General features: G+C 35.7%; 2 protein-coding genes across 3 annotated transcripts in view; one reads left to right on the top strand and one right to left on the bottom strand.

Moving 5' to 3' along the window:
* Positions 1 to 678: 678 nt before the first annotated feature.
* LOC117413619 (glucoside xylosyltransferase 2-like) lies at positions 679 to 11,181 on the bottom strand. Its single transcript, XM_034022832.3, has 7 exons — positions 10,650 to 11,181; positions 8,033 to 8,222; positions 7,278 to 7,409; positions 6,718 to 6,969; positions 6,465 to 6,588; positions 5,021 to 5,193; positions 679 to 4,134 (listed from the first exon to the last, which is right to left on the bottom strand). Exons 1-7 carry the CDS (start codon positions 10,913 to 10,915, stop codon positions 3,955 to 3,957), a joined length of 1,317 nt encoding a protein of 438 aa, XP_033878723.1. The 5' UTR covers positions 10,916 to 11,181; the 3' UTR covers positions 679 to 3,954.
* An 882-nt stretch (positions 11,182 to 12,063) lies between these two features.
* The window catches only part of LOC131696580 (protein SHQ1 homolog), a 45,224-nt gene continuing 40,495 nt past the window's right edge, over positions 12,064 to 16,792 (top strand). For both annotated transcript variants that reach the window (XM_059000105.1, XM_059000106.1), the window contains exon 1: positions 12,064 to 12,141. The gene's annotated coding sequence lies outside the window, so the exon portion shown is untranslated. The remainder of the gene's footprint in view (positions 12,142 to 16,792) is intronic.

The raw sequence follows: 16,792 nt of genomic DNA on the forward strand, positions 1-16,792 counted from the left end.
TAAGGTAGTCTGAGATTAGTATTAATCTGGGTCTGTGAAACCACCCCATAGAGACCCATAGTGCAGGCCTAATTACTGTTGGTGTAAATGTTACCTTCAGATAAGCAGAAGTGGTGAGTATGATACATTTTTTAAAACTACCTTGCTTAAAATATGTACATTTACAGTAGCTGTATTTTAGTACCTCTTGTCTATCTAAATGTTCCTCTTCATGATAGTAGCATGTGCTTTTGATAAATGTGAATTAAAGTATCAGTGGAATATAAAATCTCTTGTCATTAGTAGTAACTTTGCCTATGGCAGTGTAGAGCTGAGCAGTTTATGTTTCTTGCTGGCTCTTAGCCACCTGTCTGTTTCTAGGAATGTCTTGCTTAGGATGACATCTATAGAAAAAAAAGTTCTCTGTCTATATATTATATTTTTGTGCATCGTATTTAAGGTTACAGTATACATACTGAATAAATAATTACCAATGTAGTAGAGTGTCCTTTTGAATACAGTATTGAGCATTTATCGGCATTACAAGTATGCAAATAGGATTATGTTAAAGTGAACTAGTAAAACAGTAGTTGAAAATACAATTTTTGCACAGAACAGAGCAGCACAACTGCAATATACATTAATTGGGATTTGATTGTATGTAGCAAGTATCATAGCAACACAATGAAACACAGCAGCTGTATTTAAAACACTTGACATGCATATTTATTACAAAAGCTTTCACAAAAAAAAAATGTTTTAACAAAAGTAAAACTGACAATAAGTTTAAGTTTGTTCTCCTTTGGAGATGTAAATGTTTTGTGCACATTTCACATTTAAAAAAAAAAGTACAAAATACACAAGAATATAAAACCTAGCCTTTTTGTGTATATTTCCAGTTAGAATTCACGACAAGCAATACTGCATTTAAATCACAACATTATGGAATGTATGTACATATAAAAAATCACAACACTATACGGCAGCATAAATATACTCATTTTAGGCAGGAGAACAAGCGAACTACATAGTATTAGTTATTCAGCATTCTTAACACTATGTGCTTCAGGCTATTTCATACATTTTATATAGATTTATTTTAAATTAATCCTTCAACAGTGTTTTTTTTTTAATACACAATAACTACTTCTTGGCATATTTTGATGTCCATTAGAGATGTTCATATTCTTTCAAATATTACTAAATTCTTACGAACACTGCTCCAAACATTAAGTGATACTGGGAGATGTGTTCTAAGTCGCCCTGAATCCTGTATTTTATTATGCCCAGCACCTAGCAGAAAGCCAAGCTGCTGACAGTCCAGTTTGTTTACATTTTACCAATGTAGCTTTAGCTGTGGGGACAATATTACTTATCACTAATAACAACATCTTCAACCTCTGTCACAGCTTTGGAGCATAAGTGGCACAAAAAGGGAATCACAGTCTTTCTTTTGTTAAGTTACACATTTTACAGGAATCACAGAGATAATATTTTCAACATGGGTGTTTAAGGTAATCCTGTAAAAAGCTGTTTTTTTAAAAAAAAAAATGTATATGACGTTCACTGGAAATAAATCATAATATTAAGTAATGCAGTAAAATGAATATATATTTTGCAAACACATCGCAGACCAGCATTAAAGAAACAATCCAGGAATAAGACTTTAGGTGTTAATAGCTTCTTACTAATATGCAAGGTGCTGTAAGTATGCACACCCCTATATCCCTATTCATAACATCTAATAATAATTGTGATCACTGATGTCCTAAAATTGTTTAAGATCAGAGATTTTACTGCACAAATATAAATGAACTAATGCCTGAATCCGGTTTAAAGCTGTATGACAGTCAGGACAGCAACTGTATTTTTACAGAACATAAGTTTTCCTTTGATAAGGCTGCAATGCTGCTGCCACAGATTGTATAGCAGAAATGTCTTTATCATGACCCACAGACCATTTGACGAAAATATTTAATGATGCATGAACAAAATAGTAATAAAAAAGGTTCCAGCTGCTTAGTATGCATTATATAAATATAGATATACTGGTGTCAGCTGTAATGGTTTTCAAATACCAAATGATTTCATTTCTTTCAGGCTCCTATTATGCGAGTTTCACGTATAAGTGCTTGTGGTACATGCTTTATGAAACACACTCTTGCAGAGAACCAGCAAAATGAATATTAGAGCACACTGAAAACTAAATTGGTCTTCAACTGAGCTGCAAGATGCCTGCCTAGTGCTTCTGAGAAGATGGCAAAATGCAGTAAGACACACTGAAATGTTTCTAAAATTGTGCAAATTGATTGACTGAGAGGGACAACAAACAGCCTGCAGTATTTTAGTTTGTCCAGGACAGTGATCTCTCTGAACAACACCAATTGTGGTTGTATATCAATAATAAGAGCACTCCCAAGTGTAAACAAATATCACACAATATTTACATGTGTTACTAAAATATCCATTTCAAAACCAGGGAAGCTTTTTGTTAACAGACATTTTTACCAAAGCAGCTTAAAGATACAATCTAGTTTGTTCTAGCTAAAACACTTTTAAGAGTCCACATTAAACAAAGTTTTAGATGGAATACTGGGGCCTTGTTTGAAATGTCTTTGTTTCCACAACACTGTGACGGCCTTGTGTTGTCACTCCACTGTGACAGTATCAGGCCGGCAATGCGCAATACTATCATAGCACGTAATTTAAAAAATGTTGTGGAAACAATGTGGAATGCTTTTGAGAGTGTGAAAATGTCACAGTGTAGTGGGAAACAAAGCATTATTTATTAACTATTGGTTTTCCACTGGGTCTGACCATGTATTCCTGCCAAAGTAGAATATTTTAAATTATTCTGCAAATTTCTTCATTTAAATGCACACATTTCGCAAAGACTAAAAGCGAGCTATTTGAACACAACAGCTACCAGTAGGTTAAATACGATTTTCTGTCTGAACAAAGTAATTTGGAAAATATAACAATTCCTAAGCATAGTATTTCAAACATTTTTAAATTGCACACAGCTAGTATTAAAGTAGCTACAGAATGTTGCCAGTTTTATCCCACACCCCCCAAAATAGGTATACTCTAGTAATGGCACCATATGTATTAGTTATGAATTATGCATCTCCTCTATCACTTAAAATTTAGCACCAGTTGAAGCAGATCTTACAATTGTATACGATGGGCTTCTTGTATGTGTTTTTTTTTTTGGTGTTTTGAGAACAGAGCCTCAATAGTTTCATGCAACAGGTGGCAGCTTCACTATGTAATTACAATTACATCAAATTCCAGAGGTATTCCTTGTTCTTTCATAAAATACATGCACCAAAGTGTTGCACTGTTTACCAAAGCAAGATCTGTCAATATTACCAGTAATGGAATACAAAAAGCTGCCATTTTTAAAGATGATGTAATGATATGAATTCTCAAGTGTACAGTAGAGACAGTTAACCTGTTGAGTTATTAGCAGATTTACACTCTGCAGTTACACTATTGTGCTCTATTACCAAATCTGGCAGTGTAGCTCAACTGCAAAGAAAAAAATGTATTTATTTAATAAAACACTTGTTTGTCAGTCTTATGGTGTAGCTTACACCATTCTCTGTACACCTGTGGTAAAGCTCTTAAGGCCTGTACAATAGCATTCCCAGTGCTGTTAAGATGGACTGCTTTGAAATACCTTTTCAGGTCTATAAAATGCTGAAAGTGTTGCTTATATTACCTTGCCTTGGCACCATCTCCTGAAAATAAAATCAATGTGTTGTACGAAAAATACTGATTTTGTGCAAAAGGGCGGACAAAATCTGTTTTTTCGGCTTCTTCTTGTTGCACTCCATTTGAGTTCCTCTCTGGGAGAGTGAGGACTAAGTGGTTCCATTCTGAGCTTAAGCAGATGTCTTTGTTTGCAGGCTTTGAAAACAACATGCCTTTGCTTTTGCTTGCCATTTGTGTAGAAAAGTCTGGAAAGTCCTTTCAGTTCTGAGGGTGTTTCAGGTGGACAATTACACGTTGCTCGTACACTTTCCTCATTGTCTTCTCAACCTGTTTCAGAAACACCTGTGGAATCCGACCACACAATGTATTCACAGTTTCCAGAAACTTTGTTTGGAGAGGATAGAACATCGACTGGAACAAGTTATCTTCAAAAGGATACTAAAAACAAAGAAAACGAAAATTAAGATTTAAAAGACGGTTTGGTTATTAACATGTCCATACCTTATTCAGTGGTGTAGGCCTGGAATTAGTAAAACAATTAGATTACAGATAACAAATTGACTGTGCCATTAATAATTAAGTTAATTTAATTTGCTCCATATAATACTAATGTTAAAAATAACACAAATCAATAGTCAATATATTTTTTTTATTATACAGAGTTACACTTTAAGTCTGGGGTAGCTCCAATTAATATTTCTCACTTTATTATAACTTGGTTAACTTTAGAATCCATCCAGTTAAAAAAAAAAATCCTGTTGGTCCCCTTCCATCAATAATCTTCTATTACTAATACTGTACAATTGGGCCAAAACAAGCAGTGTGGAGTAGTGGTTAGGGCTCTGGACTCTTGACCAGAGGGTTGTGGGTTCAATCCCCAGTGGGGGACACTGCTGTTGTACCCTTGAGCAAGGTACTTTACCTAGATTGCTCCAGTAAAAAAAAACCCAACTGTATAAATGGGTAATTGTATGTAAAAATAATGTGATATCTGTATAATGTGAAATAATGTATAATGTGATATCTTGTAACAATTGTAAGTCGCCCTGGATAAGGGCGTCTGCTAAGAAATAAATAATAATAATAATAATACCATTACTAATCCTTATATAACGTGGTGCAGGAAGCTTTGCAAATCACAGATAGCTCATTGTTATACCTTAACAGTTTACTACTATGTCAAAAAAAATTGGAGGTTAAGTGTTTAAACTCAGAGACATGGGATTATTTTCTCAAATAATTTATAACCCTGCCAAATGGAGGTTAATTTAAGAGCCCTGCTGTTCTGGCAGTTTGACTGTCAGTATTCAATATGTTTACTCACATCATGTATTGCCTCATACACCGCTTTAAAGGCTGGCTGTTTGTCGTCATGGTAAACCCCACGGTTTCCATGGAGAATAGACACTCCTTCCTCCTCTGCCCCAGGGCAGTTACTTCCGTACATACAGTGGTCTGGTCTGTAGTTCCACTGACAGGGGAATGAATAAAGGCACTCTGAGGATTAAAATAAAGCACAATAGAATGATAAGAATACATATCACCATTAGGCAAATGAAAAACAAAAAACAAATCAGAAACACTACATACAGTAGTTCTATTAACATTAAAGTAAATCAATAAATACCACTATAACATCCTAAGGACAGATTTTTATTTTTAAAAAGCAGAAGGGCTAAAAGAAAACAGAAAGAGGATCCTCACCACCTCACAGTAACTCTTTATGCAACCAATTGCATAAAAAAAAAATTTCAGCAAGAAAAATTTGAGATTTCACACTTTGCCACAGTGAATTACATCAACTACATATCCAGTGCCAAATATAAATTATTATTTATTTTCTTTTCTTTTAGAATGGGTTGCTCTTCTGGTTATCATTCATTGTCACTCACTGTTATCTGAACTTGAAATAAGTGTCTTAATTAAATCCCAACATGCATCACTCCCAGGCACAAGGTAATGGCTGCCAAAACCCAGCCTGGCACCAAAGGTTTGATAACACTGCCTAGTAATCAGCACCTGCGGTTATCACAATCACACATGTGCGGTGTGGGGGTCTTCAGTATGTAAATGAGGTGTAAATCTGTCACCAATACACCTCTCAGTTAGAAAAACAGGATTAAACACTGTTCATGCTGCCAAACGTATTCAAAAAAAAAAAAAAAAAAACATACCTTATAATCTATGACAGTGTTTTTTTTAAATTAGGAATGCTACCTAAGTTACAGTAGATGCATTTAGAAAAGGGGTGCTAATCAGATACTTTATATCATTTACATTTTCAAAATATTTAATTTCTTACCAGTGTGTTAAGAGTAATTCTCTATTGCTGTTTCTGCTTAGATTTACTGGGCTTACTTACTTATCAAAATGACCCTTTTCAACCATTGGCTCTGCTTGTAAAAAAAACTCCTAACTTCTGCATTTCAGAAGCAAGGTGGTTTTGGAAATAACCACAAGGGGTGTGCAATTTCAGCCCCTTCTACAACGGTGAGTTTCTAAATCTCTATTCAAAAAGGTTGAAGCAGAAACAATGAACACAAATAACATGATTTTAAACAGGTAAGACATTCAAATAGTATGAACATGTGGACATTAAATACCTAGGTTTCTAGTGCACTTATACTGTAAAGTATGGTACATAATGTTTCTCAGTCCTTTGAACCTATTAACATTAATTATAACTTTAAGTCAACTTGCTTTGCAATGACTGCCTGATTACCATCCCTGCTTTAACAAATCTTCCAACAAGATGCCCATACATGTACCTGGATTATAATGGAATATGATATTCAACAAGTCCTGGTCTCCCCAGGTGATATGATTCTTGTACTTTTGATACAGAGGGTGCAGGAGATCCTCCCAGGCCAGCCCACTCGGGATCATGCTATTCTGGATGGTAAAACATCAACAGGTAACATTATCAATTTACACTTTTTATCTTATTGGGCACCATTGTAGGATTTCTCATATTACAAAATCAAAGTGTCCCAAGTGCCTACCTATATTATTACTGCCTACCTTAAACATGGTGTTTCTTATCCGAGTGAGATTCATCAGCATCACCCCCGAATTCACCCCTGTCTTTCCATAAAAAGGATGACGTGCGAATCGACTATACCAACCAATCTTTGGTATTTCATGTTCGGGTGCCATTGCTGCTAGCTGAGTTGTATTGAACTCTTTGAGAAAGCTCCAAATGTCATCCATCGGTCTGAGGAAGAGAACGTCAGTGTCCACATACAGCAGAGAGTCCACCTCCTTCAGGATCACCTGCCAGTTAAAGTGACAAAAAGACATGCATTGCACCTTCTGGATGACTTCTCAGCAAGTACATGACATCGATTTCAATACAAGTAACCAAGGAGTGCTTCCAAGGTGGAGTCTAACCTCCGTTTGAATTGGGTGTTTTCAATGACACTGTCCCGTTAGAGGAAGAGCCTTTTGCATTAGATATAAGGACCTGCCTACTTTTGGACAATAAAGATCCCCAGCAAGGGCGGAACTAAGCTGATGGTGCAACACAGAAATTGACAGAAAAAGTTGAAAATGGGATTTTCACAGTGAGGAAAGTGTCCTACCGGAAGAAAGAGTCGCTGTGCTGCACAAGGCTTGAATAATTTTTTCCATTCCTGGGCATTCCCCACTGAAAACGTGATTGAGTAGATGCTGTACTGAAACTTTAACGTAAATGGATGAGGCCACTTGTTCAGCTGGAACAAAAAAAAGAAAAATGTGTTGGAACATTAACATTAAATACATTCAAACTGACACACTTATGTAGCAGGCATACACAACTCTAGGGGTCCAACGGCATGATGTTGCTCAGCCAACCAGTGCTGAAAGAAAACCATTGGTTAGACCATTAATACACTCAATATGCCAGGCTAAATGGGGCATAGGCATCAACAATTCTACATGCAACATTACTACCAGTATAAAAGAAGCACCTGACCTTAACCCAACAGCTACCAAAAATGCCAGCTTTGAAGAAATATAATAAATGTAGGCCATAGTATCAATGTTAACTTCAGGCATTTACTGTTTGTGCAAGTAGTAAGATGGAGTCAGGTAACAGTAAAGACTAGCATCTTGGTAACTTATTTCCCCCAGCTCTGGGTAGTATGCAAATACACAGTAAATTATTAGAATATGGTTTAAATGGTAAATATTTAAAACAATAACTTAAAAAAAAAAAACCCTTAAAAGAAAAGTACTGCAGTATATTGGGCATAGTCCCCCATTACAAGTTTACTTCATATTTTGTCTCTGTGGATGTAAGATTTGTTAGAAATATTCCTCTACAATAAGCAGTTTGAACACACAGCCTACCTACCCCCTTTTCAAACTGTGGCTTTAGGGAATCCTCAGCAAAGATGTGAAATTTGATCTTCTTGATGCTGAAGAGAAGAGCAGATTTCAGCATGGTCAGTGTCTCGTCCACACGATCCCCACAGGCCACCACGGCCAGGTGCATCCATTCCTCAGAAACTGGCTTACGGGGAGGCTTTGGTTCACCGAGTCTCCTAAAAGTAGAACAGAGAAGACTTATCGCTTTGATGCGCGATTGAGAATGTGGAAGAAAAATTCACAGGTCTAGAAAAAACATTATTTGTTAGATTACCCAACTCATTCTGTAGGGGATCAGAGACCAATACATCTATGCAGTCAGTCAGTATACATACTGCAGAGGAATCTCAAAAATACAATAAAACTGTACAAGTCTGAAGTCAAAGCCTGCTTTTGTGGCTGTATGCACTTGATCAGTTGATAAACCCAGCTATGAACTCTCTTAACTATTGCACTGAAATTCAAACCCCACTTCTCCCTCCCTCTCCACTTCTAAAGAATTTTGTTCAGAAGTTTCGAGGAAATTTCTCATTTAACATTTTTGTTTTGGCTTTATGTTTTCTTAGAATGGTAAGTGTAAGGAAAGGGTTACTAAGACAGCTTTTGCTGAGTCATTGGGACAAAGTTCTATCATCTATGGAATCTAACTAGCTTTTATTATTTTCTTAAGTCCTTAAAATTCAACTTTGTGTTTAACAGTGACCTCATATTGTGTTGGGAGTCGAATTTGCATAGATAAAAAGGGAGGTCACCAAGAACAGAGCAGTATCTCAGATAACACTGCTTAGTTACTGCAATGAGAGAACAGAAGATTTAGACTGTCACGCCAGTAATACTCCAAGAACCAATTGAAGTGTGGGTCAGCACAGCTTCTATCCGTTTTATACCACTAAATATCGTCTGCCAAGAGATTTGAAAACCTTTAGGATATGAGTTTTTTAGAATTTTGAATTGTGACACCAATCATGTGTGCAGCACTGGACAACAAAGCTCCTACAATGAATCCTCTTGTCACATTTGTCATTTGTGACAGAAACTGACTTCAAACAGGGAGATGCAGATTTTATAAACTATAAGTTACACACATTTTTATTTTATTTATTTTTTTCCCTTCAGAAGTAAGAACTTGTCTTATAATTAATCAAGTACATACCAAAACAACCACATTGTAAGGGATACTTAATGCAGTGGGTTAAATTGTTATATTTAATGGGAAGCATTAAAAAGGGCCCAAGGGTGAACTTAAACTGCATGCCCCTGTTCTATTCCATTAATGTTACAACAGATGCAGAACATTATCATGTTTGCAGTACACAGTACACCCTAAGCATATTAGCCTTATAGCATTTTTGGCTGCAGTAACATGATTTATCTTTGTAGTCTTCAAAAGGAAACACAATTTCCTTGAAAACAAGGATCATTCCATTCTCTTAAAAACCAAATAAAGAAAAAAGCTTGCTCCGCAATGTAAAACCAAAAAGCACAGTATTCTGAAATGTGAAAATCTGTATTATAAAAATTGTGATGTCATCAGTCTAATCTCTTGACTGATTGATTAATCTGAATTATGCCATTAGTTGTTCTAGGGATTTTTTTTTTATAGATCACATGGCCTACAACATGAATAACGGACTTAACCAACTACAAATCCAGCTCAAGGTGACCTTAGTTTAAATTGCCATTGTTTTCTTTTGACAGTCAGACAGAAGGTGTGTAGAATGTGGCTCTACACCGAAACAGTTGAAGCCAGCATGCCAAGGTCTTACCACCACATCTTCCGTTTACATATTTGCACAGGATGTAGGCTATTTCTGTATAACTTACCGGTACTTTTACTTGTGTAAGAACATTCTACACTTTGGTATTGCGTCTGACAAAAATATTATATATAAATAGAAATGTAATTATACTTTAAGCAGTCCTCCTCGATCATGGTTTTAATGTCGTTAGTACCTTCCTGTGACAGTCTTTGGTGCAAATTAAAATCTCATGCTGAATCTCCCTCATATAACCACTCTTCATTTATTTGTGTGTTTGGTTGGCAGTTGTGAAACTGTATTGCAATGCTATTTTAGATTTAGACCACAGGTCCATATGTTTTTTTTTGACGTTTGGTCTCTATGGGTACAGAACAGGATGCAAGACTCTCTTTCTAATGGGTGATTGTAATTCTGCGCCAGTTTTCAAAGACGTCCTTGAAAATGAGATGCATATCTTAGACTAGTACAGTTCCAGAATGAATAAATAGATAGGCCTTTACTGGTGTTATTTTTAACTGGAAAAAAATACAGAAAATATTAAGTAAACGATACCGAATCCTATAATTAACTAGTCGTAAGACTAAAATAGCATGTAGTGAACTTTGCAAGGATTATGCCAAAAAGACTTGTCAGTGTTTACTCACCGCACTAATCCCTTGAGGTAATGTGCATGGATGTTTGTTTATTTATTTATTTATTTATTTTATTTTATTTATTCGTATAGTAAAATGCAGTAAATAATGTTTTAATCCAGCACATCATGGCTGAGTTAATTGCAGCCAATTCAGACTGAACTATAAAGTTTTCAACATTTTAACAACAGACGACAACTTTAGATCTTACCTTGGGTTTGCATGATTACTCCCTCTTCTGTTTGGTAGTTTACTTGATTTTCTGTTCAGACGTGGCTGTTTTTGTGAAACTTGAGCCACCGGACGAGGTTTTTGTGCTAACTCAACAGAAACAATGTTTCCCAAACCAGAGGAAGTTTGCACATAGTTTTCCTTTGAAACTTGCGGCTCATCCGCAACATTCCTTACAAAATGATACAAAAGTAACAAAACTCCAAAACAGAGAATGATCGCTACAATCTTGCAGTGAATTCTCATCTTGCAAAACGGCTCCGGTCCCGTGGAAGTACGTCAGAGTCTTCCTTCATGATTGTGGGTAGGAAATTAAACACAGACTTCACATTTTACGAGTATTTTATCTCCCGTGGCATTGTGCAGGCGAATACTGAGCAGAGAGCCTCAGCACAGACGTCTAAACATTACTCAGTGGAGGAGGGCTCTGGACTGTATCCTAATATCTATAAAAGCAGCGTAATAAAAAACCACGTCCTGCATCCTATTGAACAATATGTAGCTTTGGTTACTTTCAATAACGCTTCTGATACATATATTGTGTGAGTGAAAAAAAAATGCAGTAAAATAGTGTATTTAAACCTAGTATGCAATATTAACCCCCAGAGCAACACCATGATAACTACGCAAATAATAATAATTGAACACATACAGACTACTAGCATGTGTAGAGTGAGTAATGTCTAGGGCAGCAGTGTGGAATACTGGTTAGGGCTCTGGACCGGAGGGTCGTGGGGTCAATCCCCAGTGAGGGACATTGCTGTTGTACCCTTGAGCAAGGTACTTTACCTAGATTGCTCCAGTAAAAACCCAACTGTATAAATGGCTAATTGTATGTAAAAAATAATGTGATATCCTGTAACAATTGTAAGTCTCCCTGGATAAGGGCGTCTGCTAAGAAATTAATAATAGACTGGTCAAACTATACCTAACCGCATTTTCAAACCGAGTACCACAATGAATTAGCACAACAGAAACGTTCGCACAGTTCTAAACCAATGCGACCACAAAATAACCACGACCTGTGGTAGCTGTCAATTGTGCATTATGTAACATTTAAAAGCCGATAATAATAATAGCACCCCCAAAATATGTATTGCTGATATGCTCAAAAAAGCACTGGTACTGACAACCTATTTCGTTTTTTTTTGTTACAAAATTCTTAAAATAATGATGCTAGTTCATCTTTGTTTACAAATAATCACACTAATACGTTTATCAATACATCAACAGTGTTAATCTTTAAAGTTTAATATTTGTTCTATGTTATCGTAACTGATTTACTTCAACAGCAGCAATAACAAAAACAACAGCAACAAAACGCGTTCTATACCCACATCTCAGACATGAGCAGTCAAATTAATTGTTAATGATGTTATATTCTAATAAATACGGTACAAGCATGGTCCCTGCCGTAGTCTAAATTGTAATCCACGAGTTCCGGAAAGAACAGAAGCATTTTGCTTGTAAAGGTATGTTTTTTCTAAACGTATACCTTCTCTGAGTATCTTGTTACGACTTTAGGTTGTTTTATTTATTGAAGTAGTTATGTTACGCTGTTAAACGCTATTTTCTACAGATATTTTGTTTATGGCCTAGTATGTATTAAATCAAACACCGTAGCTTCGTTAAGGCAGTGTATTCACACATTCAGTATATTCAGCGTAAGCAAAATGTAGTACATGTAGACAAACAGATTGTGCTCAGTAAGTTTATTTTGTTAAACATTTTCTGTACTACTACTTTGCTCTTCATTGTAATACTACGCACTTGTTAATGTTATCCCTTGACTAGTGGCAGGGAAACAGTCGATACCAACTCAGATGCTATAATATTAACCTCAGTTGTAATGTTGTCTCCTGGGATAAAACCTGCTATATCGAGAAAGAAGCTGACTTCACTAAATCCGTAGACCCTAGATATCATGCGTCCTCCTTCGCTCTGTTTTAGTTTATTTTTATTTTGCATGTGTTGCATGATCTTGAACCCCCCCTGCAGTCTGGAATTAGTAATACACACAATGTTAAGTGACTTTTTGGACGCTATGTGAGCTGATAAGAGAGAGCTGCTTTTCACATAAGTATTTAAATTGTTATAAAAACTGTTGTATTTGCATTTTATATCAACGTACCTATTACACACTGCATTGGTTCTATTAGTATTACCATATTTTGCGATTACTAGACTTTAAAGGGTATTATCTGTGTTGCTTTCTTTCATATAAACAATGTTTAAAACTTGCTTATTGGTGTAAGCGCCACACGGTCTATGGAAATTGAATGTGCAAAGCAGAGAAAGAATCGATAAGCCACTAGAGGGAGATAGGAGTTGCGTACAGTATACTTTGGATAAAAAGAATTAATGTAGCATTTATTTATTTATTTATTTATTTATTTTTGTGTGTGTGTGTAAATGTCCACTCGGGTCATTCCATGAAAAAAAACCACCCCAAAAGTATCATGTATAACCATATTGCTTCAGATTTACACCAAATGCTTTACTTTGGGCTGTTTCAGGCAACATATAAAAACTTTGCAGCCTAATCAGGTCAATGGGTCAAAAGTTATAGAAGTCAATATTTGGCCGACAGGAGACCCTGCCCGATCAACAGTTTCATTTTATTTTATTGTGAATTGCACGAGAATTCTAAAAAATAAAAAAATAAAAAAACCCCAGCACACAAACAAACTAAGCTGAAGTTACCCCAGAACCAAGGTTAGAGCCTCATCAGTAAGTTCTAGCCTGTATAATAGAAGGTTGTTGACTTGCATTCCCAGCAGTACCATACAGTGTTTTGGGGGAAAAGACATTCCTGTTTTTAACATTTTTTTTATTTTTTTTGCCAAATATGTGTAACTAAGACCCTGTTCACACTACTGTGCTGGCCCAGGGCCGCCTCATATTTAGGTCTGCAACCCGTTCACTTTTGCATTTTAAGGCTTCTTTACCCGTTCACATATGTGACTGAAAAGCAGGCCTAAAATGTGGCAGTAATCCTTGATTTGTAGAAAATGTTTCTTATCAATATATTAATGTATTTTTTTTCAATGCAGCACAGTAGCAATTTAATGGCATTTATATTGTAGCGATCTCGGTTAACGCAGGCAGGCGCATCACACAGGGCGAGGCAATCCACACACAGACGGAGGGCGGGAGCACACCCGGCACCTCACGCACTAAAAGCATAGCGACTGACATTCACAAGACAAGCTCACGACTGACCCCCTAATATGACTGCTCCCTCCTAAGGAAAGACAAGGCATTAAATAATAATTAATTATTCAATAACCCGTTACACCCAGGCTGCGGTCTATAGGTAGAGCGCTCTGCCGTGGCGCTACGTAACATAAGTTAGCTTTTATTGAACGATGTGTCACGGAGAGAGAACTTTCAAAGTGGTGGAAAATGGAGCACTAGTGCTGTTTTTGGATGAATTCATGGAAGATTGTGCAGAACATCTGCTGTTAAATGGCTCTATTGCACTTGAATCAAGAGCCAAAACCATGACTTTAGCGGCAGTGAATTCAAAGACATGCAAGAGTCCTGTATGGATTGAAAACTACGTTGAGAGCAATGTTCCTCAGTACTGTGATTGTTCTATATTGCATGTTTTATTTACAGGTGGCTACAGTGCAGTTTACGCTTGCAATTAGGAGGTTTCTATTATATGTAAGTGTTGTTGTACAGCAAAATAAAAAAATAAAACTTTCCAAAAATAGAACAATTTATTTTTTCAACAATTATTCAACCCAGTAACATTTTCATACAGCAAATCAAATAAATAAAAACTTTCCAAAGAAATGATTTCTTCAACGATTCTTTAAATACATCTGTGAATGACTTTATTTTTCTTAAAATGCTGTTAAGAAAATATTCCTTAATGTAAGGCCGAGCGAACAAACAGTAACAAGCTTAGCATTTCAAATGCTGCATGCGATGCTGCAGATTCACTTTGTTTAAAAGGAAAAATAGTTAAATAATTGCGCTGTTAATTTAAATAAACATTTATTATTATTATTATTTTTTACGAAAAAGAAAGCACAGAGATGTGATGGTGAATAAGTCCAATATGTGGGGAAATTACACCACAGTCGCCACACTGGTATTGTACCTCTGCCATTTTGAAACGCCCACCGAGTTAGCGCTTCAGAATGTTAGCTAACGTTACGAAACGCTCTCGGTGTGAAGCTCGTTCAATAGAAAGCGCCACGTAACGCTCTGGAGCGCTCTGCCTATTGAACGCACCCCTGGAATCATTTTATACCAAAATAAACTATTATTCCATTTACACTAAACATTCATATAATTTACACTACACATGTTTCTTTTCATTTATACGTATTTAACATGCGTGGATAATGTCTTTGTTTACAAACACGATCGTTAAACTATTCTGTTTACTTGTTATTGTTATCATTGTCATTATTATTCTCTAGTCCTTAACCATTACCAGTAAAGACTGAACATTAGCATTACCCCTTCGCTTGGAAGATTACCAAACATATGGCTATAATAAAACCCTTGTTCCACATGTAGCTATGGCAACTTCATTAAGGGAAGCGCCCAGATCTAAATATAGCAATACACGGTCATATATCAAATACACTTTGCTCAACAACATATGCATGACACATAATAAACTACTGCTCTATCACCAGTAGAATAACATTAACAATAATAATCACAATAACTGGCATTGAAATATTACAGTGACAATACAAATTGTTACGCCTTCAAATTCCAAGCAAGTTACTTATTAGACAAGTCATTTAAAGCAAAGTTGCCTGTGTTAATGTTTATAAATGGCACGTGTATTGATTTGGTTATTATCAAACAAACCAAAAAAAGCCTTTAATGTTTTTTTGCCCCTCCCCAAATGTAAAACAAAAAATCTCTGACATCATAGAAAGTCTGTGTTTTTCCTTGTTATTCCGCAGCAAACGGATTCCTAGGATCCCTGCTACTGAGCGACATAATCAGATTGGTAAAGTGATATGAAAAGTCTGCTATATGTAAAGGCCGGCCCTGGTCCTGGATTGCAGGCCCTCAAGATTCATGAATATCATTCTCATATTTCTGAAAAATATAATACAATACTGAAAAATGAATTAGAAAGTAATGGAGTCTGAAGTAAACCAATAGTAGAAAAAAGATACTTGCATATTAATATGCAATCATTCTTATCGCTCATGATGGCTGCTACCAATATGTCCTTCTGTTCCTTGTTTTCAAGATAAATTTCATTTTAAAACCAGCTGACCTGAAAGAAAAGTATCAATTTTTTTGATGGTTTGCTGTGGGCCATTAGTTACCCACAGCCTCATCAGCTTCACTGCAGTGATTAGCGTTTTTTTTTTTTTTTTTTTTTTTTTAATTAAATGTTACAGCTAATTAAGGATTTTAAAAAAAGACTGCCAGTAAAACTTGAAACCACATGTCTGGCAAACTTTTTTTTTTTTCATTTTAAAGAAAACCTGTCAGTTTCCTGTAAATAACCGTTTATTGTTGCTGGCAATAAATTATATGAATTTGGTACTGTGGTAACTCCAGTACAGAGATTATAACATATTTCTGCAGGTCGATTTAATTTTGCTTTACATTGATATCTTATAATGGCAATCTTAAATTTGAATTAGCAAAGTACAATATATTTATTGTAATCACTCCTTTGTTTATAAGCTAAGCTTTTTTTTTTTTTTTTTTACAGTAATGAATTAAAATTACTGTAACATTTGGTAGAGATCATTGTCATACTGAACTCTGCCACAAGATGGGGTCGTTGGTATGTGTTGGCTAATTTTGTTGTAGATGTTTCTGTTCCTTGTAATTTCTATAATGCTGAAAAGTATGCTACTGTTAATAATGACAGTTATTCCTCATTTCTGTTAACAGGTAATATTTGGCAAGTTGTTTTTAACCCTTAGAAATAATCTACCGAAATCAAGTAGTATCTATTACAGTATCTAATTCATGCACTATCCATTTCATGACTGGAAGCTTGGGATTAGATTGTGCTTGTGGTCTCCTTAGTTACAGTACACAACACTATAAAACCACAAAACAATTAAAATGCCATTGCATATCCTGGCTTTGTGGGGAATCTCATATTACTGTATTTCGTGC

Source organism: Acipenser ruthenus, chromosome 25 (assembly GCF_902713425.1).
Source record: "Acipenser ruthenus chromosome 25, fAciRut3.2 maternal haplotype, whole genome shotgun sequence".
In the NCBI taxonomy this organism is placed as follows: domain Eukaryota; kingdom Metazoa; phylum Chordata; class Actinopteri; order Acipenseriformes; family Acipenseridae; genus Acipenser; species Acipenser ruthenus.

What these genes read in the sequence shown, in the direction of transcription:
- LOC117413619 (XM_034022832.3), bottom strand. Translation starts at nt 10,915, where the DNA reads ATGAGAATTCACTGCAAGATTGTAGCGATCATTCTCTGTTTTGGAGTT. An exon ending in AGCCACAGTTTGAAAAGGGG is followed by an intron (nt 7,410 to 8,032) that starts GTAGGTAGGCTG and finishes TTTTTGTTCCAG; the next exon opens with CTGAACAAGTGGCCTCATCC. An exon ending in TAAGAAACACCATGTTTAAG is followed by an intron (nt 6,589 to 6,717) that starts GTAGGCAGTAAT and finishes TTTACCATCCAG; the next exon opens with AATAGCATGATCCCGAGTGG.